General features: G+C 40.2%; 1 protein-coding gene and 1 non-coding gene across 3 annotated transcripts; both read right to left on the minus strand.

Moving 5' to 3' along the window:
* On the minus strand, window positions 1-18,929 carry LOC125463687 (UPF0450 protein C17orf58 homolog). 2 transcript variants are annotated; one of them, XM_048555260.2, is made up of 5 exons: window positions 18,805-18,929; window positions 13,991-14,593; window positions 10,873-10,950; window positions 4,581-4,772; window positions 1-3,981 (listed from the first exon to the last, which is right to left on the minus strand). In XM_048555260.2, exons 1-5 carry the CDS (start codon window positions 18,860-18,862, stop codon window positions 3,767-3,769), a joined length of 1,146 nt encoding a protein of 381 aa, XP_048411217.1. In that variant the 5' UTR covers window positions 18,863-18,929; the 3' UTR covers window positions 1-3,766. The 2 variants fall into 2 exon arrangements, with proteins under 2 accessions (XP_048411217.1, XP_048411218.1); XM_048555261.2 differs by lacking the exon at window positions 10,873-10,950.
* Window positions 18,930-19,837: 908 nt separating this feature from the next.
* On the minus strand, window positions 19,838-19,910 carry trnar-ccg (transfer RNA arginine (anticodon CCG)). The gene has a single exon. It is a non-coding gene; the product is annotated as a tRNA-Arg (tRNA).
* Window positions 19,911-22,933: the final 3,023 nt, after the last annotated feature.

Here is a 22,933-nt window from a genome sequence, read left to right on the forward strand (position 1 = left end):
ATTGAATATTTTCAAGCCAGTTGATTTTTAAAAATTGCACATTTTTTCATTTGAGTTAGACCACTGTTCCCCGTTAGATATCACGTATCATTTTCTTTGATCTTGCTGTGTTTGAATGATGGGATCCCACAAGGTGTAATAATTTTAGGGATTGTAACTGCCAAAATGTTTCAAATCACTTCAATAGTGATGGAGGAAATGGGGGTCGTAACCTTGAGCTTTTTATTCACCTAAAGGCTAGATGTGATTGTAGGGGTCATTAACTGCACATTTAAGGGAACACGATCCCACATTCTCCCCTCAGATAATTGAGAATCTAACTAAATCCTCCTGTTACTGAATGAGTGCCAGAAAGCTTCAACAATTTATAGGGAAATCAAGCTTTCAGTTAATGGGCACATTGAAAAAGTAGCATGCAAATAAACAAATTAGTGACCTGCAGCAATTAAAATCTCTAAGTAAGATTGAATATTGAAATTAAAGTAACTTGGCATTCTTCAGCTATTGGACACGCACAAACGTTAGATTTTCATGAGATATTTAGTCATTACTGTAGAAAATCTGCAAAATAATTACAGAATTAATGCCCAGAAGTGTAATATGTGAATTTAATTTATTTTTTCTGATCTTTTTAAGATACTCATGCAGCCAGTAATTGTCTTTTTCCCCAATATAATGAATATCTCCAGCTTGGTTGCTCCACTTTCAGTTTCATAGTTTAAAGACTAGTTGCTTTTATACAGTTTCTGTACAGTAGTGTCTTCCATGTCCTGTATGTATTGTGTTTGTTTTGCTCACTGGTTTTATTCAAATATTTTAATAAGCTTCAACAATACTGCTTTGTTGATATTTCCACCTCACCCTAGAGTATTGTCACCTGATTCTTTTTGGCATTTTTGCTTTACAATACATTGCCCACTTAGAAAGTTAGGGTAAACTAGGAGCAGCTATGCAAATAACTTGTATTCCTACACACTTTCCAAAGTTGCTTGTATCATTCTGAGTACAAAATAATTAACACATTTCTAGATGGCTGGCAACTGGTAAGATTATCAACTTAATGTGATTTTTGAGACAGAAAAATTTTTGTTTCAGTGTTTGGCAAGTATTCCGTGATCTGACCTCAGCCAAAGCAGTTGCAAAAGTGCACAGTTAACGATTAATGCTGTGTCTGCATCAATACAAATTGGGCCATGATTCAAAGAAACATTGACCAGAATTCATGCTGATGATGACTATGCAGGGCCTGTGCTGATCTGCTGGGTGCATTGTATTGGACTCAGCAATGTCAATGCCTGTTGTCCAGTAATGTTCCCTTTTTTTTGACATGGTCTATTTATTACTGCCAGGTCCCTGAGCAGCATTATGCATATTAATTTGAATGCTAGTTATGGACAAGCTGTTTGTACTGTGCAGTACCTTCTGGATTGTTATGCACAGAGAATCTCTCTGAGTATTTTATCAGCACTGCTGGACATGACTTTTACCATTACTGCATCCTGTGTAGTATTAAAAAAAATGTCCAGTTTCAGCATTTAATTTAGGAAAGACATCAAGTACATGGTGAGAGTATTGAAGACATTTACTAAGATGGGATGTAATATGAGTTTATGATGAAAAGACATTAGGAAAATATTAGATTTGCAAAGCATTCCAAATTACTGTGGAGTTCTGAGGAGAAAAATTGTCTACAGCTTTTTCTACTGATCAATGATTTAGTAACTTTCTGATAATGAGTTTTGAGGAAAAGTTTGAAAAATAGATTTTAAAATGGGACTAAAAAAGCTCTTTGGGACACCAATTTTTTTTTCCTACATATCTAATTTTTACCATATCTCCATTATGAGTTTTAAAGAGTTTGTAGCTCTTTACTGGTGTCTACCCAACTGTTGTGTGACAACTTGCCCCAAAACAACCATTTCCTATGAATACACCTACCATGTTTCTTCCAGCTGTGGCACTTTGGTCACTACAGCAATATTCCAAACACAGAACAATGAACTAAGTGTGGGAAAAGCCTTTGTGGTTGCTCATGTCTGTTTATGTCATATGCTCTCTATGTCAGTGATTTTATATCGAACAATTACTGCTGAGATAAAGACCTCTGCAGGTGTGGAATATTCCACTCAGCAGGGTAGCAGATGGAGAGTTGGAATCTGACCCATTGACCCATCCTTCCCCATGGAACAGTCACACAAATGACTGATCCTAGAACAGCAGAAGCTGTGAGGTTGACAATCCCCAATTGTCAACAGAAATGTAATTACAGGGGAAGAAAATGGGAAGAGAACAGGAGTGAGTGGGAGGATGAAATATAGCACATGAAATCTTTCCTCGAGTTGTAGCAAAATGAAGCTAATCTGAAAAAAAATTCATTTGAGATAAACTAATATTTTCTATTGAAAATAATAACTCTTCCTTGAATGTTTTTTATTGTATACTTCCTAAAAAAGCACACGGTTGCTTGCGTATCTGAATAATGGTTGCTTGACTGTCAGTCTGCATTCCTCGTGTCCAATCCATATGGAGAAAATTTGCTCCACGATCTCCAGGGACTCTGGGGAAATAGATACAATCTCGACCTCATGGAAGACCCTGAAACATCAACCTTTAGATAAACAATTCAGTGTAAAAGACAGTCATGTTGCACCCATTCCAGATGCTTTGATCTCCTGGAAACAGCAGTTTCCCAGAGGAAGAGGAATGGTTGTTAACTTTCTCACAGTCTCCACTTTTTATGTCGTCTTCCTTTCACTGGGAAAAGTGTTTTTATTTTCTTTAAGCACAACTATCAGACAGGCAGCAACATACTGGAATGCTGAGTGAAGTTAGATTCGTACATTGCAATGTGTGCATTGACCGAAGCACACTGTCTTCAACTGCACTAATTGGTTTGCTGTCAGTTTAGCAAATCCAATCCAGGATGTGTCCTGAAAAACCTCAATGCAACCACTTTAAAATGCAGTGGTACTCACTAGAATACAGTTTGTTCAAGAACTGCTCCCTTCCTGAAGGCATTGAACCTTTCTGGATGTAATTTCATTGTCATCAACAATCCCTTCTAATGGTGCTGTGCGCCACTTAGCTATTCAGTTGTGATGAGGAGAAGGGGACCATCAAAGGGAGCCCAATCATCAATATCTGTTTAGAGTATGTTCTATTTCTGGCTCGTGGCACTGGATAGCAATAAGGAGGCGAAAACCTAGTTGATACTCTCTCCCATCTCTAGCCTAGGCTACTAAGGCCAATTATAGCACCCCAACTGATGAGCTTAAGTATGAGACTAAAAATCTAAAACATGTTGAGGGGTGACCTTTATAGAGGTTTACAAAATCGTGAGGACCATGGATAGAATGAATAGCCAAGGTCTTTTTCCTATGGTTGGGGAGTGCAAAACTTGAGGCCCTAGGTTTAAGGTGGGAGGGGAAAGATTTTAAAAAGGCCTGAGAGAGTAACCTTTTTGCGCAGAGGGTGGTCCATGTATGGAATGAGATGCCAGAGGAGGTGATAGAGTTTGGTACAATTACAACATTTAAATGGCACCTGGATGGGTATATGAATAGGAAGGGTTTGGAGGGGTATGGGCCAAATGCTGTTCAGCACAGATGAGTTGGAACAAAGGACCTGTTTCCATGCTGGATGATTCAATGACTCTGTACTTAAAATGTTAGAATATATATAATGAACTACATTAATAATAGCAAAAAACAATGCTACACTACTTGTCTTATTGTTACTGATAATGTAAAGCGCACACAGGCCCATTTCAATCCTGCTGAGATCTGAAAAATGTGCCTCCACATTTCCCATCACGCGCTAACTGGACTCTCTGGTCCCTCTTTCTGTTATATCGGCTCGCATAGCTGCTGCTCTTAACCAGTCCATCTCCAGGCTTTAGTCTCCCAGAAACACGTTCTTGGGCCCAAGTGGGTAGAATGTATCTCCTGTGATAAATCAGGCCCATCAAGATGTATTTAGCACCTAAGAAGCAATATGCAGAAAAATCATTAGTGAAGTGATGTGATCTGTTCCCATATTATTCCATTTATTTTAACCTCAGTTTTCTTATTGTCTATTAGCCATGATCTAATTGATTTGTGAACCAGGCTATTCCAGTTCCATCCTCAGAGTTGTACCAGTCTTGCATTTTTCCAATATCAAATTAGGGATATGTATTGGATTGTGGGCTTATGGGAAATAAACTTAGTGGCAAAAGTCACTTCATTGTTGCACTTTCATTGCTGACATGAAATTGTTCTGGTCTTACTGGACTATAGGGCTGCCCCCTCAATAGAGGGAGAAGACTGGTAGTGGTTTAACCTGAGGATCACTACCTCTTAGGCAACGTTAAAAAGGGCAGTCCTCCAGTCGTGCAGAAATTGAATCCGAAGTGCTGGCGTCGCTGTACATTGCAAACTGGCCATTCAGCCAACTGACCCAACTAACCCCAACAAGATGGTGTTGAGCCTAGATCTTGGTGAATGAACCTAGTGATCTAACTCGCTGCACCAGCTAAATTTCCTACACGTTCATAACCTATTATAAGGGGTTGGTCGTATGATCAGGAATACTGGACTCACCAAACTTCAAGTCCGGACATGATCTTCTACAGTTGAAAGTGTCAACAACAAGAATTTGCACTTTGAAGAAGAAACCATCAGGCGTGACATATAATCGACTCATGCGATAGAATCCATTGCTGTCTACCAATAATGTCACCAGCCGCAGCCCTTTACCAAGGGTCACTATATTGTGGACTATACCACTGATTGCTGTTGAAAGATTGAATACAGTCACTGCATTAAATAATTGAGCTGAAGGACCAAGCCATCAGATTTTGAGTTCTCATGTTCAGTTTATAAGGAATAATAAAATGTTTTTTTAAAAATACAAATTTAGCAACAACATTTAAAACCCGTCTTAAAATAGGAAAGTGTTCCATCTGAACAAGGAATCAGTCAGCATCTGAAAAATACAGGCTAGTGTTTTGGATGTCTATGAAACAGTAGGCTATTTTTCTATCTCAAATACCGACTAACCTATATATTTTCAGCATTTGCTATTGTTATTACATAGGAAGCCATATATAAGGCTCACAAAATGTAAATTAATGCATGAAATTAAGAAGGTTTATTAGTAATGTACGCATTCTAATCTTTATCTTAAGCTGAGCATCTTCGTACACAGTATCTCAGATATGTAGGCTGCAGAATGGAGACACAAATTCTCCAAGACAATGCCATGTCTTTTTGGTGTCAGAGTGGGAGGGTGCAGCCTGAGAACTAAAGAGTAGGAAAATAAGAAGACCTGACACCTGCATGACATCTCACTGTAGCTGCACATTTCAAATTGTGGGTCCATAAAGTAAAAATCTTTGTCATTTCGTTGAGCTTCTAAAAATCTAAGCTATATTATTGTTTTGATCCCCTTGCACACCACTTCAAACAACCTATTAAATTCTCCCTGCCTTAGCTCAGATCTTACATCCCCCAAGTTTCCTCTTTAAAGTTCTTTCCAAGGTTCCTCAACCACTTTCTTCACCAAAATGTCATAAAACCAAAGGATCAGAAAATAGCTCATTCAGACCATCGCATCTGCTGTGCCATTCCATTGTGGCTCATGAGTTTCTCAATCCCATTCTCCCACTTTCTCCCCATAACTCTTGATTCTTTTGACAATCAAGAACCTATATATGTCTGTCTTTAATACATTCAATGGCCTTCACAGCCCTCTGTGACAATGAATTGCATAGATTCACCACTTTCTGGCTGAAGAGGTTTCCCCTTATCTCTAATCTAAAATGTTTTCCCCTTTTTCTGAGGCTGTGCCCATGGGACCTAGTCTCTCCTACCAATGGAAATATCTTCCCAACATTCACTCTGTCCAGGCCATTCAGTATTCTGTTAGTTTCAATTTGATCCCCCCTCATCCATCTAAACTCCATGGAGTGTAGACCCTTGGCCTTCAAACGTTCCTCACGTGCTAAGCCTTTCATTCCTGGGATCATTCTTGTGAACCTCCTCTGGATGCAGTTCAGGGCCATTGTATCCTTCCTGTGGTATGGGGCCCAAAATTGCTGACAACTCTCCAAATGTGGCCTCACCAGACCTTTATGAAGCCTCAGAAGTACATCCTTGCTTTCACATTCTAGTCCTCTTGAAATAAATGCCAACATTGTATTTGTCTTTCTAACTACCGACTCAACCTGCAAGTTTACCTTAAGAGAATCCTGGACTAGAACTCCCAAGCCCTTTGCACTTCAGATTTCTAAATTTTCTCCCCATTTAGAAAATATTTTACACCTCTATTCTTCTTACCAAGTGTATGACCTCACACTTCCCCATGTTTTATTCCATCTGCCACTTCTTTGCCCACTCTCCTAACCTGTCCAAATCCTTCTGCAGCCTCCTGCCTCCTCATACTACCTGTCCCTCCACGTATCTTTGCAATGTCAGCAAACTTAGCCAGAATACCCTCAGTTCCTTCATCTAGATAATTAGTGTATAAAGTGAAACATCTGGTCCCAACACTGACCTTTGTGAAGCACCACTAGTCACTGGCTGCCATCCTGAGAAGGACCCTTCTATTCCCTTCTATTCCCACTCTCTGCTTTCTCCTATCCATGACAGTATCTTGCCTCTAACACGATGGGTCCTTATCTTACAGCCTCCTGTGCAGCACCTGGTCAAAGGCCTTCTTGAAGTACAGGTAGATAACAGCCATTGGCTCTCCTTGGTTTAACCTTCTTGTTATTTCTTCAAAGAACTCTAACAGATTTATCAGGCATGACCTCCCCTTGATGAAGCCATGCTGACTTTGCCCTATTTTACAATGCACTTCCAAGTATTCAGAAATCTCATCCTTCACAACGGACTCCAAAATCTTACCCAAAACCAAGGTTAGGCTAATCGGCCTGTAATTTTTAGCCTTTTGCCTTCTTAACATTAATGATTTTCCAGTCCTCTGGGACCCTCTCTGACTCCAGTGATTCCTGAAAGATCAACTCTAAAGCCTCCACTATCTCTTCAGCTATCTCTTTCAGAACTCTGGGGTGTAGTACATCTGGTCCAGGTGATTTATCCACCTTCAGAACTTCTCCTTGGTGATGGCCACCATTCTCACCTCTCACCCCGACTCTCCTGAATTTTTGGGATATTACTCATGTCTTCCAATGTGAAGACTGATGCAAAGTACTTATTCAGTTCCTCAGCCATTTCCTTATTCATCTTCACTACTTTCTAGATTAATTTCCAGTGACCTAATGCTACTTTTACCTCTCTTTTGCCCTTCCTATATCTAAAGAAACTCTTACAATCTTCTTTTATATCACTGGCTAGCTCACTCTCATATTTAATCTTCTCCCTCCTTATTTCTTTCTTCATTGTCCTCAGTTTGTCTTTGTAGGCTTCCTAATCCTCTAGCTTCCCCCTGCCCTTCGCCGCATTATGTGATTTCTCTTTGGGTTTTATGCAGACCCTGACCACTTCTCAGCAATGGTTGCCTCATCTTCCCTTTAGTATGTTCCTTTTACCCAGGGATGAAATTTTGCTGTGTCTCCCGTATTACTCCCAGGAACTCCAGCCATTGCTGTTCCATTGTCTTTCCTGCTAGGTTCCTCTCCCAGTCAATCTGGTCAGCTCCTCCCTCATACTTCTAAAGTTGTCTTTATTCAACCCACCCAGGTGGATAAGGTTGTTAAGAAAGCCTATGGTGTTTTGGCTTTCATTAACAGTGGATCGAGTTTAAGAGCCGTGAGGTTATGCTGCAGCTGTACAAAACCCTGGTGAGACCACCCTTGGAATATTGTGTCCAGTTCTGGTCACCCTATTATAGGAAAGATGTGGAGGCTTTGGAGAGGGTGCAAAGGAGGTTTACCAGGATGCTGCCTGGACTGGAGGGCTTGTCTTACGAGGAGAGGTTGACTGAGCTCGGACTTTTCTCTCTGGAGAGAAGGAGGAAGAGAGATGACCTGATCGAGGTGTACAAGGTAATGAGAGGCATGGATAGAGTCGATAGCCAGAGACTTTTCCCCAAGGCAGGATTGACTGCCACGAGGGGTCATAGTTTTAAGGTGTTAGGAGGAAGGTATAAAGGAGACGTCAGAGGGAGGTTCTTCACCCAGACAGTTGTGAGCGCATGGAATAGTTTGCCAGTGGTAGTTGTGGAAGCGGAGTCATTAGTGACATTTAAGCGAGTGCTGGACATGTACATGGACAGCAGTGAATTGAGGGGAATGTAGGTTAGGTTATTTTATTTTTGGATTAGGATTATTCCACAGCACAACATTGTGGGCCGAAGGGCCTGTACTGTGCTGTACTTTTCTATGTTCTATGTTCTATGTAATACCATTACATTGATTTCACCTCCTCTCAAATTGCAGAGTTAATTCCATCATATTATGGTCAATACCATCCAACGTCTGCTCTAAATTGCCTCTGACATGAACCTGTTCAATTCCTCTGAGGAATCTTTTCAACATATTCATTACCCTCTTTGGGAAGTAGTTAACTTTAAGCTGTCCATTCATCTTTTGTTGTTTCATGTTAAGTTGATACATCTGATACATTCAGTTGTGAATTTATGATTGTAGAGTCAATGAATGATGTCAAATAATTTACTCATGTTCATCTTATCTGCAAGTATCAGTTTAGATCAGTTGAACTCCTCTCTAATATTGTTGAGTGTATACCTATAACAAATGATCTTCAGCGGTTCAAGAATGCAGCTCACTGCCAATTTCTCATAGATAACTAGGGACAGCACGGAACAAGCTGGCACTCTTTTACCTCTGGAAATAGAGAAAGGCAATATTTTGAGAAAGGCCATTTCACTGCCATGATAGTTCAGAACGTGAAATGTAACCAAACAAAAGTGCTTTAGTAAGAGGCAGTGTCATCATTAATGAGGCAATATTTCATGCACATCGTGATGTCAAAGCACACCATTGGTAATAAGCTTGTGAATGACAAGAACCTTATTTGCAAATGATCTAACATGCTGAAAGAGATACATTTTGCCAAAGCTTTTTGATGTGTACTCATGATGTCTGTGCAGTAGTTGATAAGTGGACTCTGATTGGTAGATATAATTAAATAGTGACTATTTAGCTAGTTAGTTTGTGGTTCATAAATTGCTAATCACCATGTATCAAAGGAATGGAATATTATTTAAATGAAGAAAAATGGCAGAAAGCTGCTACACAAGGGGACTTAGGGATACTTTTGCAAGAAACACAAAAAGCTAACATACAGGTGCAGCAGGTAGTCAGGAAGGTTAATGAAATGTTGGTTCTTATTTCAATGGGGTTAGAGTATAAGAGTAGGAAAGTCTTACTGCAACTGTACAAGGTACTGGTGAGACCAAATCTGGAATACTTGTCAGTAGTTTTGGTCTCTTCATTTAAGAAAAGATATTCTTTAACTGGAGGGAGTTCATAGAACTAGGACAATCCCCAGGGTGGAGGCATTGTCTTATGATCAAAGACTAAACAAGTTGAGGCTCTACTCACTGGAGTACGGAAGAATGAAAGGTGATCTCATTGAAACACATAGGATTCTTATAGACAGGGTAAATGTAGACAGGATGTTTCCCCTTATGGTTGGAGGGTGCGGTCTACGACTAGAGGGCATAATATTAGAATTAAGGGGTGCAATTTTAAGACTTAGATAAGGAAGAATTTCTTTTCTCAGAGGGTTGTTAGTCTTAGCATTTCCTTGCCACAGACAGCTATGAGACAGCATTCTCATGTTTATATTTAAGGCTGGGATAAATAGATTTTTGACCATTAGGGGAATCAAGGGTTACAGGGAAAGGGCAGGAAAGTGGATATGAGCAATGTTGTTGGATCAACTGTGATCCTATTGAATGACAAAACAGGCTCGAGGGGCCAAACAGTCTATTTCTGTTTCTATTTCTAATGGTCTTATGTTCTTACATTGCTCAAACCTGTAACCTCATTCATTACTTGGTACACATAATCACTGTTGCCTCAGAACTCAAGGATGATAACGCATTCATTTAAGATTAATTGACACAGCATTACTCGTCTTATTAGTTTAACGTAATGTAGAAGATCTATATATAAATGAAAGTATAGAATAAACAGGATTAAGTAAACAGAAATGACAATAGTACATTATTTCTCATCTCAATGTGATAAGTTGTTAACTAGATCCTTCTCCATCATTTAAAGCAGAAAACAAGTGACTGGAGTAGGACGATGTGAAGACCATTGCCAAAATGTGGTAATGATTATACTTACATGTTATTCTTTTATTACATTATTTTATAATCAGTGATTCATTTTGACATCAAAGTTTGGAAGTTAGTTAGTAATAACATTAATTAAGTTTAATTTCATAGGACATGTCTCTTCATACTATTTTAGAGTGTTTAATATAAATGGATCTATTCTTTCAATAATTACTAATAGAGGGATATCAAATAAATACAAATGATATTCTTCTGATAGCAATTTTCTTTGTTCCAAACGTTCAATGGTATACAGAAAGAAACAAGTTTAATAAATTGAGAAATAATTTTCCAAAAGCATTATACTATAAAATATGTTTTCAGTCCAGGTTATTTGTGTATATCGTCCCAAATTAACATGTTTGTGTAGCAATAATAATTTAACTCAATGTGAGACTCCCCCAAAATCCTGGAAAATGTGCTAAAAAAAAGCAAAATAAATTGTATATTCCCACCCATGCCTTTCACAACTGCTGTCACTAAAACAAACCTAATGCCCATACTATACTGACTCCAAAAATCACCAGCTGGGATCCGTGACTGCTGATTCTATCCTATGGCATGACTTTTCATATATGGGAAGTCTACGGAAATGACTTTGAAACCTCAATCTATTCTTACCAAATTCACTGTTGCAGTAGAATTCTCTTTCATTCTTTTCCTTTCTGCATTCAATTGAACATAACTCTTTAGAGTAATCTTTGAAAGAAGCAAAGAAAACTAGATTAATTAATGAAGTAATTCACTGTTCACAATTGACAAAATCCTGCCTACCTTTATTTAGCATCTTTCATGTACTCAACATGTTACTAAATGCTTTATAATGATAGAGTCATAGGTTTATACAGTATTTAAGCAGGTTTCTCATTCCATTCATCCATGTTGACCTGATGTTCCAATGTGACCTAGTCCTATTTGCCAGTATTTGGTCCATATCCCATTAAACCCTTCCTCTTCATGTACCCATCCAGATGCCTTTTAAATGTCATAATTACACTTGCATCTAACATTTCCTCTGGCAGCTTGTCCCACACACGCACCACCCTTTGCATGAAAAGGTTAACCCTCAAGTCCCTTTTCAGTATTTCCCCTCTCATCTTAAACCAATGCCTTTTGGATTCTGCTACTCTTGGAAAAGAACCTTGGTTATTCACCCTATTGATGACTCTCATGATTTTATAAACCTCATAAGGTCACCGCTCAGCCTCCGATGCTCCAGAGAAAAATCTTCCATCCTATTCAGCAATTCAGCATCTCCCTATTACTCAAAACTCTAGTCCCGAAAACATCTTTGTGAGTCAAGTTTAACAGCATCTTTTGAGAAGGCTGGCCAGAAATGTATGCAGTATTCCAAAAGCGGCCTCACCAATATCCTGTACAGCAACTGTATGACATCCCAACTCCTGTACAGTATTCAGAACAATGAAAGCAAGTGTGCCAAATGCCTTCTTCACCACGTTGTCTACGTGCAATTCACTTTTAAGGAACTATGCACCTGTGCCTCAAGGTCTCTTTGTCCGATTAATTGCTTTTACAGTTGCAATTATTTCTAAAGTAAACAGAGGAGCTGATTTATGCACAAGACAGTCTCACAAATAGCCAAGATAAATCCCCAACTTTGATGAAGAATTAATGATGACCAGGGCATTGGGAGAATTCCCTGCAAATAAATAAATGTGCAGCAGTGATGGCAATGGTTCGATTTTAACTCCCACGTTTAAATGTGGTCTTGAAAATAGTGCCTGTCTCAAGGCAGCAACAGACAGGCTCATTCAATTTTAATAACCAGGACTTCTTCCTACCACAATAGTATCAGTACCCAGCTACTCAGGAAGCAGCTGCCTGATGATAAATATCAGCAGGAGGCAATGGTTTCCAACCCTAGTTAAATTCTGTGAGGGAAATTTTGGTCAGGTCAGGGAAGTGTGGTCAGACAGGGTGCATGAGAAATGGGGGCAGGGGTGAAAGAATTCCAAGCATTCGAAAATGGTTTTGTTGTGGGGGTGTAAGAAACATCTTGTGTCATAAACAACCCAGAAAGAATGCCATATTTTAAAAAATCATACTTCCTTTTGCTCTAACTCTAGCTTTTTTACAGCAGGATTGACGTATTGGGGATGACCTGCATCCTTAATGAAGTCTTGTTAAAATAGTAAATTGGCTCTGAACCCCTCTATCTGGATATTTGGAGAACACTGGTGGCTTGTAGACACTTGTTGCTTGCAATGTAAAATTGTTCCTAACAAATTTGGGAGAATCCTCTCTATTCTATCCTTTCCAAGGGAATAGTTTTAAAGAGCAGCAATGACAAACTTTTCATCGCAACACAAAAGAAGGGCTATATCTGCACTTCAAAATTTGCATATTGTTTAAACATAAACCAAACGTTGTCCAAGGACCCTGTAAACGCTAGTACTCAAAAACAGCCATATGTCACTTTAACTACAGGGTTAATGTTTCGAGTTTGATGTCTCTTCATCAGAGTCACTGACCTCAAAACATTAACTTTGCTTTCTCTCCACTGATACTGCCAGACCTGCTGAGTTTCACTAGCAATTTCTGTTGCTGTTTCACATCTCTAGCATCCAAAGTTCTTTGTTTTATTCTGTGCCACTTTAACTTCTTGTTTTTCCCTTTCAGTTTATTGATAAATATGTGTCAAAGACATCATCTGAGCAAGTAGTCAATCTGTGTGTAGGGAATGTGTGTAATTCTCCACAGGGATCGGATAGCAAAGAGTGTCAGATATTTTATATATCACAATTAGCAGCTCAAAACTGGGATTGGCAGAAATGGGAATTAAGTAATGTTTTATTTAAACTCTTTTTGACACTTCTGCTCCAAGATGCATCTATTCTAGCATCCTTAAGCTGGGTGTAAGGGGTTCATTAAAGCTTTGAATATGGGGTAGTTTCTGCGATTGGGCACTTCCAGGGTGATCTTGGGCTACATTCAAATAATTTCACAAGAAATTCATTCTGCAGGAAGTGACCTCTGCTGAAATCCTGGCTCACTTTCTCTCCCAGAACTCAAATTCCTCCAATGAATAGTGAACGCTGAAATATGGCAGATTCTGATTGATCCTCAATTTGGGGTGTTACCTGAGATGGAATTCTCCCCTTGGATAGGTGACTGCAGCTCTAACAACACTCATGAAGTTTGACACTGTCCAGGACAAAGCAGCCTTCTTGACTGGTATCATATCCACAGATAGTCACTCCCCCAACCACCAATGTTCAGTAGCAGCAATGTGTACTGCAGAAATTCTCAAGGCTTCTTAAACAGTACCTTCCAAACCCATGACACTCCTACCTAGAAGGGCAAGGACAGTTGGTACATGGCAAACTACCGCTTGCAGTTCCCATCCAAATTGCATTCCATCTTGATTTGGAAATATATTGTTGTTCCTGAAGTATTGCTGGGTCAAAATCCTGTAACACCCTCTCTGATGACTTGGGCATCTACCTACAGCAAATGGACTACGGTGGTTTCAAAAGGCATCTCACCACCACTTGCCCAAGGGAAACTAGGAATGGACAATAAATGTTGGCCCAGTCAGCAATGCCAACCCCTTAAGTGACAGAGTTGCATAAGCAGATATTAGGGCAGATGGCAAAAATTTAGGCCAAAGAGGTAAGTTTTAAGGAGAGAGGAGAAGTGAAAAATTTAGGAAAGGAAAATCCAGAATGATAATAAATGTCTTAGCAATATCAGCGTCATGTAACAACATAATAATTACCTTCTCTGAGTATGTTAAAATGATAGAGCAAACTTGAAGGGCGTCGATTGATTGCAGATGATGAATTGATTCCATTTATGAATGTTTCACTTGTTCTGTATCTAATAGTCTTTCTGGATCTGTTCTCCTCAAGGTCAAGATTGTAAGATGTAGCTCTTTCTCCCTGTTTTGTTACATGATGCTGGAGCTGTGTGCCCTGATGATACTTGTGGGCCGGATGCATTGGAAATCCTGACTGCATGCTTTTGGCCAGAAGGTTGTAGTAAATCGGTGACCTATTCAGCTTGGACTTATCTGGATACAATGATGACACAAGGCCTTGCAAGTTGTTTGATTGCCATCTTTCCTGTCTTTCAGGACGTTCTTTTGCAGTTGCTTTGTAATTCTGCCTCTCTGTGCTTTCATTCCTTTTGCTGATTTTTTCAAAGAAAACCATGGGACTAAGTTTGCCCTCTGTATGTGAGATTTCATTTTTGATCTTGTATTGTTGATAAGAAGTCTCTTTTCTCTCAAAAAAGGCATCAAGAACAGGTAAACTAGTCTCCAGGCAACTATGGTTTTTGTGTGGCAATTTTGTCAGATTTACTGAAGGTTCAAGAAGCCCTGAGGAGGAAGATCTGTGGTTATTCCAAATTGTAGTATGAGCTCTATATACAGAAGACAGGGTAAAATATACCAGAACTTCAGAGCTTTTTCCACTAGTCACAGTTTCAGAGAACTTTGAAATACTTTTATAAATAATTGCTTGGTTATACAGAACTTGAATATTGTTGAAAAAAGACACAATTTGTCAAAGTTTTTCATCTTGTACTCATCCTGAAAGGTTTCAGCAAAATGCATCTTTATTCAGCAATACAAATAGGGAAGTCATAGAGTCATAGAAGTCTACAGCACAAAAAAAACACTCAGCACATCAAGTCTGCAAAGGTCACTAAGTTTCACTAAAACTATGAAAGTACGCATCACTGTGAATAGTTTTGGTCCCGTATGCAAGGACTGGTATTAGAGGCAGTCCAGAGAAAGTTCACAAAGCTGATCCTGATTATGAAGGCACTGTTTTATGAGAAGAGGTTGAGTAGATTAGGCCTATACTCATTGGAGTTTGGAAGAATGAGAAACAATTTTATTGAAACATACAAGATTCTTAGGGGACTTAACAGGTTGGATGCAGAAGGGTTGTTTACCTTTGTGGGAGTGTCTAGCACCAGAGGGCATAATCTCAGAATAAGAGATCATACATTTAAGACAGATGAGTTAGAATTTCTTTTGTCAGAGGATCATGAATCAGTGGAATCTGTAGAGTTATTTTATTACTGAGGGCTGTTGAGGCCGGGTTATTAAATGTGTTCAAGACTGAGATAGAGATTTTTACGGTGGCTCAGTGATTAGCACTACAGCATCACAGCACCAGGGACCTGGGTTTGATTCCAGCCTCGGGTGACCGTCTGTATGGAGTTTGCACATTCTCCCCATGTCTGTGTGGGTTTCCTCCAGGTGCTCCGATTTCCTCCCACAGTCCAAAGATGTGCAGGCTAGGTGGATCGGCCATGCTAAATTGCCTGTAGTGTTCAGGGGTGTGTGGGTTACAGGGAGATGGCTCTGGGTGGGATGCTTCAAGGGGCGGTGTGGACTTGTTGGGCCGAAGGGCCGGTTTCCACACTGTAGGTAATCTAATCTAATCGGAAACTAAATTAATGACTATGGGGAAGAGCAGGAAAATGGAGTTGAGGATTATCAGATTAGCCATGGTCTCACTGAATGGCAGAGCAGACTTGATGGGCTGAATGGCTTGCTTCCACTCCTGTGTTTTATGGTCTACTTTTTTTTGGTCTACTCTTTTTTTACAATGAATTTACTGAACTCCTATCACTCTTCATCGCCCCTAAAACCTCTGGTATTTCCATTTTCCATCCAGTCATGTCTTCTTGCTCAGTCCTTACTTTCTTCCTCACACTCCACATTGTCGAGTACAGAAGGTGAGGCCATTTAGCCTAAGGTACTCAAACAGGAAGCTGGAAAAACACAGCAGGCCAGGCAGCATCTGGAGTAAAGGAGCAGTCAATGTTCTTCAGGGCTGGAAGAAGGGTAATACCCGAAACATTGACTGCTCCTCTCCTCCAGGTGCTGCCTGGCCTGTTGTGTTCTCACCTTTCTGGACCTCTCAGTCTCCATCTCAGGCAACCAGCTTGTAACTGATGTCCATTTCAAGCCCACCAACTCCCACAGCTACCTAGAATACACCTCCTCCCACCCACCCACCTGAGAAAATTCTATCCCCTATTCCCAATTCCTCCACCTCCGCTGCATCTGCTCCCAGGATGAGGCATTCCACTCCCGCACATCCCAGATGTCCAAGTTCTTCAAGGACCGCAAATTTTCCTCCCACAGTGGTCAAGAACGCACTTGACCGCGTCTCCCGCATTTCCCGCAACACATCCCTCACACCCCGCCCCCACAACAACCGCCCATAGAGGATCCCCCTCGTTCTCACACACCACCCCACCAACCTCCGGATACAACGCATCATCCTCCGACACTTCCGCCATCTACAATCCGACCCCACCACCCAAGACATTTTTCCAGCCCCACCATTGTCTGCTTTCCGGAGAGACCACTCTCTCTGTGACTCCCTTGTTCGCTCCACACTGCCCTCCAACCCCACCACACCCGGCACCTTCCCCTGCAACTGCAGGAAGTGCTACACTTGCCCCCACACCTCGTTCCTCACCCCCATCCCAGGCCCCAAGATGACTTTCCATATTAAGCAGAGGTTCACCTGCACATCTGCCAATGTGGTATACTGTATCCATTGTACCCGGTGTGGCTTCCTCTACATTGGGGAAATCTAGAGGAGGCTTGGGGACTGCTTTGCAGAACACCTCTGCTCAGTTCGCAATAAACAACTGCACCTCCCAGTCGCGAACCATTTCCACTCCCCCTCCCATTCTTTAGATGACATGTCCATCATGGGCCTCCTGCAGTGCCACAATGATGCCACCCGAAGATTGCAGGAACAGCAACTCAAATTCCGCTTGGGAACGCTGCAGCCCAATGGTATCAATGTGGATTTCACCAGATTCAAAATCTCCCCTTTCCCCACCACATCCCAAAACCAGCCCAGTTCGTCCCCATCCCCCACTGCATCACACAACCAGCCCAGCTCATCCCCTCCCCCAACTGCGTCCCAAAACCAGCCCAGCCTGTCTCTGCCTCCCTAACCTGTTCTTCCTCTCACCCATCCCTTCCTCCCACCCCAAGCTGCACCTCCATTTCCTACCTACTAACCTCATCCCACCTCCTTGACCTGTCCGTCTTCCCTGGACTGACCTATCCCCTCCCTACCTCCCCACCAATACTCTCCTCTCCACCTATCTTCTTTTCTCTCCATCTTCGGTCCGCCTCCCCCTCTCTCCCTATTTATTCCAGAACCCTCATCCCATCCCCCTCTCTGATGAAGGGTCTAGGCCCAGAATGTCAGCTTTTGTGTTCCTGAGATGCTGCTTGGCCTGCTGTGTTCATCCAGCTTCACACTTTATTATCTTGGATTCTCCAGCATCTGCAGTTCCCAGTATCTCTGTGTTCTTCAAGCCTCCCGTTTGACTGCCTTGGATTCTAACAACTGCAGATTTTTTTTGTCTCTAGCCCCATTTAGCCCATAGCAGGCTGGCTCTTCGAATAAAACTACAGAATTAAACCCAATCCCATGTCATTCCCAACAATGTTTAGTTTCATTGCCAATTTTTTTTTAATTATCCCACCTTGATGCTATGTATGAATTTGCTCCCTTTCGAGTGGTGCCCCAACCTGAACAACTCAAAAACGAATTCTCCGAATTTCTGAATTTCTTTCAATAATTACCTTGAGCTGCATCTTACAGTTACCAACCTTTGAGCTAGCGGAAACAATTTCTCCCAACGTACTCTGTCAAAACCCCTTACAACTCTGTACATTTCTGTTCATTGTAAAATTGCTTTAAACTTCGCAGTTTAACGATCTCAGGAAGTTTATTTTTACACAATAATCGCAGTATCTCCATGGCTATTAATTTTGATACGGTAGCAGCTTTTGATTTTAGAGTTAACTTTGACTAAATTAAAATTCATTTCTTTCTGTTGAGTTTTTCTATCACGATTATTTAGCTCTAAATTCAGCTATTACTATTAACTTAATGATAACGTTCCTGTACTCTTATAAATGGCACGTAACTCTTTAAGGCAATGATTACGCTAATCCATAGTTTCATGCGCTGTACTCATTTCTCCAATAACTACAGCCTGGTCTATGGCTACGAGCAGATGACAGAATTTCCACTTAGCCTGCTCACAAATGAATCCCTGGCATAATATCCGGAACTTTGGGAGAGTTTTTTCACTTCTTTCATCTCGGGAAAGTTGAACCCAATTGCAGTAGTTGAGATCAACGAACACAATACCGGCCAACCATTGACCCTGAAGCTGAGTACCTCACAGGCGAAATCTCCTTTTCAATTTTGGGAAACCAGAAAAAGTTCTAATTATCAAATTCGTGAACCAGGCTTCATTGACAAAGGCGGAGGGACTAGTCAAAGTGTTACTTTCTTCATGATTTTCGAAACATATTCGACTGAGTTTACAGCTTTACACTCTTTTAAGTTGAATCAGTTCCACAAGTTACATATACAGCTAAATTTCTTCAAGTTTTTTTAGAGACATCCCCTTTCTCCTACTTTTTTGGATTTAATATAAAATATTATAATATACGTCCGGTCATTTCAAATACAGCGTAGCGTATAAGTTATTTATTTTGTTTGCAAAGTTGGATAAACTTCTTCTCACCTTTAGTGTTTGAAAATACGACGACCGAAAAGGCATGTATAAATATCAAGCCATTCATACTGAAGCAGGAACGGGAACCAAGCGATTGAAGAGGAGAGTAAATTGAGGAGGACTGAGAATGTCCTTTTGTTTTATATCCTTCTTGGGTTATGCTAATGAAGGGGCAACAGCCTAGGATAACCCTGTATCAACAGATTAAATTTCACTGTTTTCCATTTAGAAACTGATTTGTTGAGACCTGACTTTTTTGCCTTTGAATAATACAACAATGTCCCTGGATATATAATGTGAAAGATTTCCAGTAACTTCCAGTACTCGAAAAGTGTCTTAATTGACCAAATATATTCGTCAAATGCTGTGTTAAAAGCAGCTCTTATAAAAGTTATGCTGTCTTCAGTAGTCACCGCGGTAAAAAAATAGCCAAATTGAATCGCTGTATTTTCCCAAGTAATCGAGGATTTTACTTTGTTTCCATTGAAACACCGCATCACTTGCAAAAATCATAACCAACACATCTTTGTTTACTAAATGTACTTTTGTGAGAACTTTCATTTTGCATTTGGGAAATAGAAGCTCCCTTTTTCTGTACAAGTGGCAATGATTAGCAATAAAATAGAATATACTGTGAGCATCGGGTGGGAATTATTGAATTGTAATCTAATCAGTTCTACTATGTTCTACCTGTTTAGTTAATAGCTTTTATTTTCGGAATGAGTGCCTCTATTCTGAATGATAATATCGTGGGTTTTTTTTGCTTTGCTTAAGGACAGGCACTTGCTGCATGACTATCGTGGTGTTTCGACTCTTCGCTATCACCCTCTGCTGGCACTTGGCTCGAAGCGCATCGAGTGCTCGCCACCGAATCACAGCGTTTTCCCGGTTGGGGTACCGCTTTCTCGCTGGGTTTTGAGGTGTTGCAAACCCGCATGCAGCGTCTTTGTTCGAGTCCCATGGGGGTAGCGAATTGGACTGAAGAACCGGGTCAAGCTGCCCAGGCTGGCGTGCGAGAGCGGTAGAAAAAGATGCGGATAGACGACCCAGATGGGACTCGAACCCACAATCCCCAGCTCCGGAGGCTGATGCCTTATCCATTAGGCCACTGGGTCATCACAACGAACAGCGGCAGACAGTACGACATGTATAAGGGGCAGTCTTAATATTGACAAATATTTACGTTTAAAATAAGGTTTGATAGTCATGGGGCCGACAGAGAATATTTATATATCAGTGGAGATGGTCAGAGCATATATTCTACTGTTTACAAGACTCGCAAACAGTTCACGTATAGACACAGTACAGGTAAACATTCAATCATTTGTACAGAAGAGTAAGTGCAACAAAGGAGTTTACAAGACGGAAGGCACGCAAAATAGGAAGAGACGGTGGCAGGTATCGTATAGAATAGTTAGGTGGTTGTTTTTGACTGTCATAGACACAATAGTCCAAATAACACTTTCACTGTGTTGTTGATCTTTATGACTATGATGAAGAAGGCCATTTAGACCATTGTGCCCATGCTATCCGCACTTACTAGTCCCACTTTACCACCTATTACTGGGAGCCTCGCAATTTCTTCCCTGGGCAGTTTTGAATTACTCAATGTGTGTCCGCAACGCACCCATGCAGTGCATTCTAGATCTTAATCATTGGCAGTGTGAAAATATTTTTCCTCCTGCCATGTTCTTTTGCCAACCATCTTAAATTGGCATCATAGAGTTGGAGCTTTTAGAACATGGAAGGAGCCCATTCTGCCTCTCTTGTGTCTACCAGTCATCTATTTTAGTCCCATTTTCCAGCAATTGGCCTGTAGTCTTGTTGCAATGGCAAATATTCAACTAAATAGTTCTTAAGTATCTTGAGGATTCCTTCCCAACTCTTCCACCCTTTTAGGCAGTGAGTTCCAGATGTCCACAATCCTCTGGATGAAAAAAAATGGTACTCAAGTCACTCCCCATACTTCCTGCTCTTTAAAACTATTCTCCATTTATTGACCCTTCTACTAAAGGAAAAAGATTCTTCCTATCTACTCTGTCGATGCTCTACAGAACCTTGTATGCTGTGGTAACTTGAATAAGGTCCATGAGGAATCACTAATCAATCTCCCTGTGGACATTCTTGAATATGAGTTCCCTTCATAACAGGAAATGACCTGCCTTGTTGGAAATCAATACATGAGCCCTTTATAAAGAAGATTCAACAGGTTAAAAGAAAAAAATGGAAAAGCAAAATGTCACGATGATTTTGCTGATAGGAAAGTTGCTCAGTTGAGAGTAAAAGTACATTGCAGTAAAAAATGAAAACATAAAGCAGACCTGGCTGGTTATTTGAAAACTCTTTTGAACATTGTCAACTTTATATAGTCATAAGTATTACAGCACATCCCTTCACATTCACATTGGTAATCAAGCATCTATCCACTCTAATCCTGTAGCTTTGAATGCTATGGCTTTTCAAGTATTCAGCTAAGCACTGCTTAAAAGTTGTGATCTAGATATACACCACATCTAGGCAAATTTTTGCTTCCATAAATTCCCTCTACACCTCTTACCCTTTACCTTAAAAGAATGTGCCTTGTTACCTGCTAACAGGAAAACTTATATCAATACCACTCAAATTTTATAGCCCTCAATCAGGTCCCCCTTCAGCCTTATTTACTCAAAGGAGAGCAACCCCAGACCAACCATTGTATTTCAAAAAAAAAGATTTTTAACTTATTACATTTAAGCATATTTACAATGGCAGCAAAATTATGTTTTCAAATAAATTGCAAGTTATTTTTCCTCACTGTGTTTTGCTGTTATCTGGAAACCAAACAATGTTTTATGAATTATACTGCTGTAGTATTTTATTGAAGCATAGAAATTTACAGGACTGAAACGTATGATTCTGCCATCCCAAGAATTCAAAACCAAGAGTTCAAACACAGTTAGTTGGCCTGTATCCCTCAATTCACTTTATTGCCAAATGGGTATACTGGACAGGCATAAAACTACCATGCTCTCCATTCTCTATATTTCTCATTCATCCACTGAACATTGAATCTCACCATTCACTTACCTGCTCCTAAGATCCATTCCAGGCCTCATTATCGCACTTGGGGCCACAGTAAGCTTTTTTTAAGTGTTGTGCTTGTCAAAGCTTTTTTAAAGGTTTTTGAATATTTGAAGATTAATTTGTTAATCTCTGGTTAGATTAATTAGTCCCTGGTAAATTGGGCATCCGATATCAGATAACAAATGGGCACCTCTTTGCATCTGTTTTATTACCAGGGTGCCCTTCCTGAAATATTACAGTTAAAAATGCATATGGGGATCCCCAGAACTAATGAACTTCAATGATCCTGTTATCATGTACTGTAATTTATTCTATCCATGTGATAAATAAATGAATATCCTCTTAATCTTATTTAGATTGCCATGTCAAATTGACTGACTCCACAATAAGTGTCCAATATTCACAAACCCTGTAGATTGGCATGTATTTTACAGTTCCAGTGTTATTTATTGTTTCCCATTATTACTCCACAGTCTCATTATTACTCCACAGAGCCATTAATGTTTGCAGCATTTCAAGCAGAAAATGTTGGAAATATTCTGCAAGTCTTCAGCATTTGAGGAGAGAGAAACAGAATTAATGTTTCAGATCAGTGATCTTTCAGTAGAGCTGAAAAAAAATTCCAGTTTTAACAAGTTTTGAGGAAAGACAGATGTGGGAAAAGTGGGGAGGAAAGGGCAAAAGGAAAGGTTTTCGATATGGTCATGATCAGAACTAAATGTCAACACAGCAGTGGTGTAAGGCAAATGATGGTAGTGAGGCAAGGAAACAGGATATGGGATCAGAGAAGGTGGAAATCAGAATAGCATAATCAGCACCTATAGCAGCTTTCTGTATAGTATCTTTCTATTTTCTTTTACAGAAATTTTGTTCAGTTTCTGTTAATTAAAATTGAAAGGCTTTTCAATGTTTCAATATTTTCCCTGGTGTATTGGAGGCTGAGGGATGACCTTACAGAGTTTATAAAATCATGAGGGGCATGGATAGGGTGAATAGCTAAGGTCTTTTCCCCAGGGTGAAAGAGTCCAAAGATTTAAAAGGGACCAAAAGGGCAACTTTTTTACACAGAGGATGG

The sequence above is a fragment of the Stegostoma tigrinum genome, chromosome 22 (assembly GCF_030684315.1).
Source record: "Stegostoma tigrinum isolate sSteTig4 chromosome 22, sSteTig4.hap1, whole genome shotgun sequence".
NCBI lineage: Eukaryota > Metazoa > Chordata > Chondrichthyes > Orectolobiformes > Stegostomatidae > Stegostoma > Stegostoma tigrinum.

What these genes read in the sequence shown, in the direction of transcription:
- LOC125463687 (XM_048555260.2), bottom strand. Translation starts at nt 18,862, where the DNA reads ATGAATGGCTTGATATTTATACATGCCTTTTCGGTCGTCGTATTTTCA. An exon ending in TTTTAACATACTCAGAGAAG is followed by an intron (nt 10,951 to 13,990) that starts GTAATTATTATG and finishes CTTCTTTCAAAG; the next exon opens with ATTACTCTAAAGAGTTATGT. An exon ending in ATGTCCGGACTTGAAGTTTG is followed by an intron (nt 3,982 to 4,580) that starts GTGAGTCCAGTA and finishes ATTGCTTCTTAG; the next exon opens with GTGCTAAATACATCTTGATG.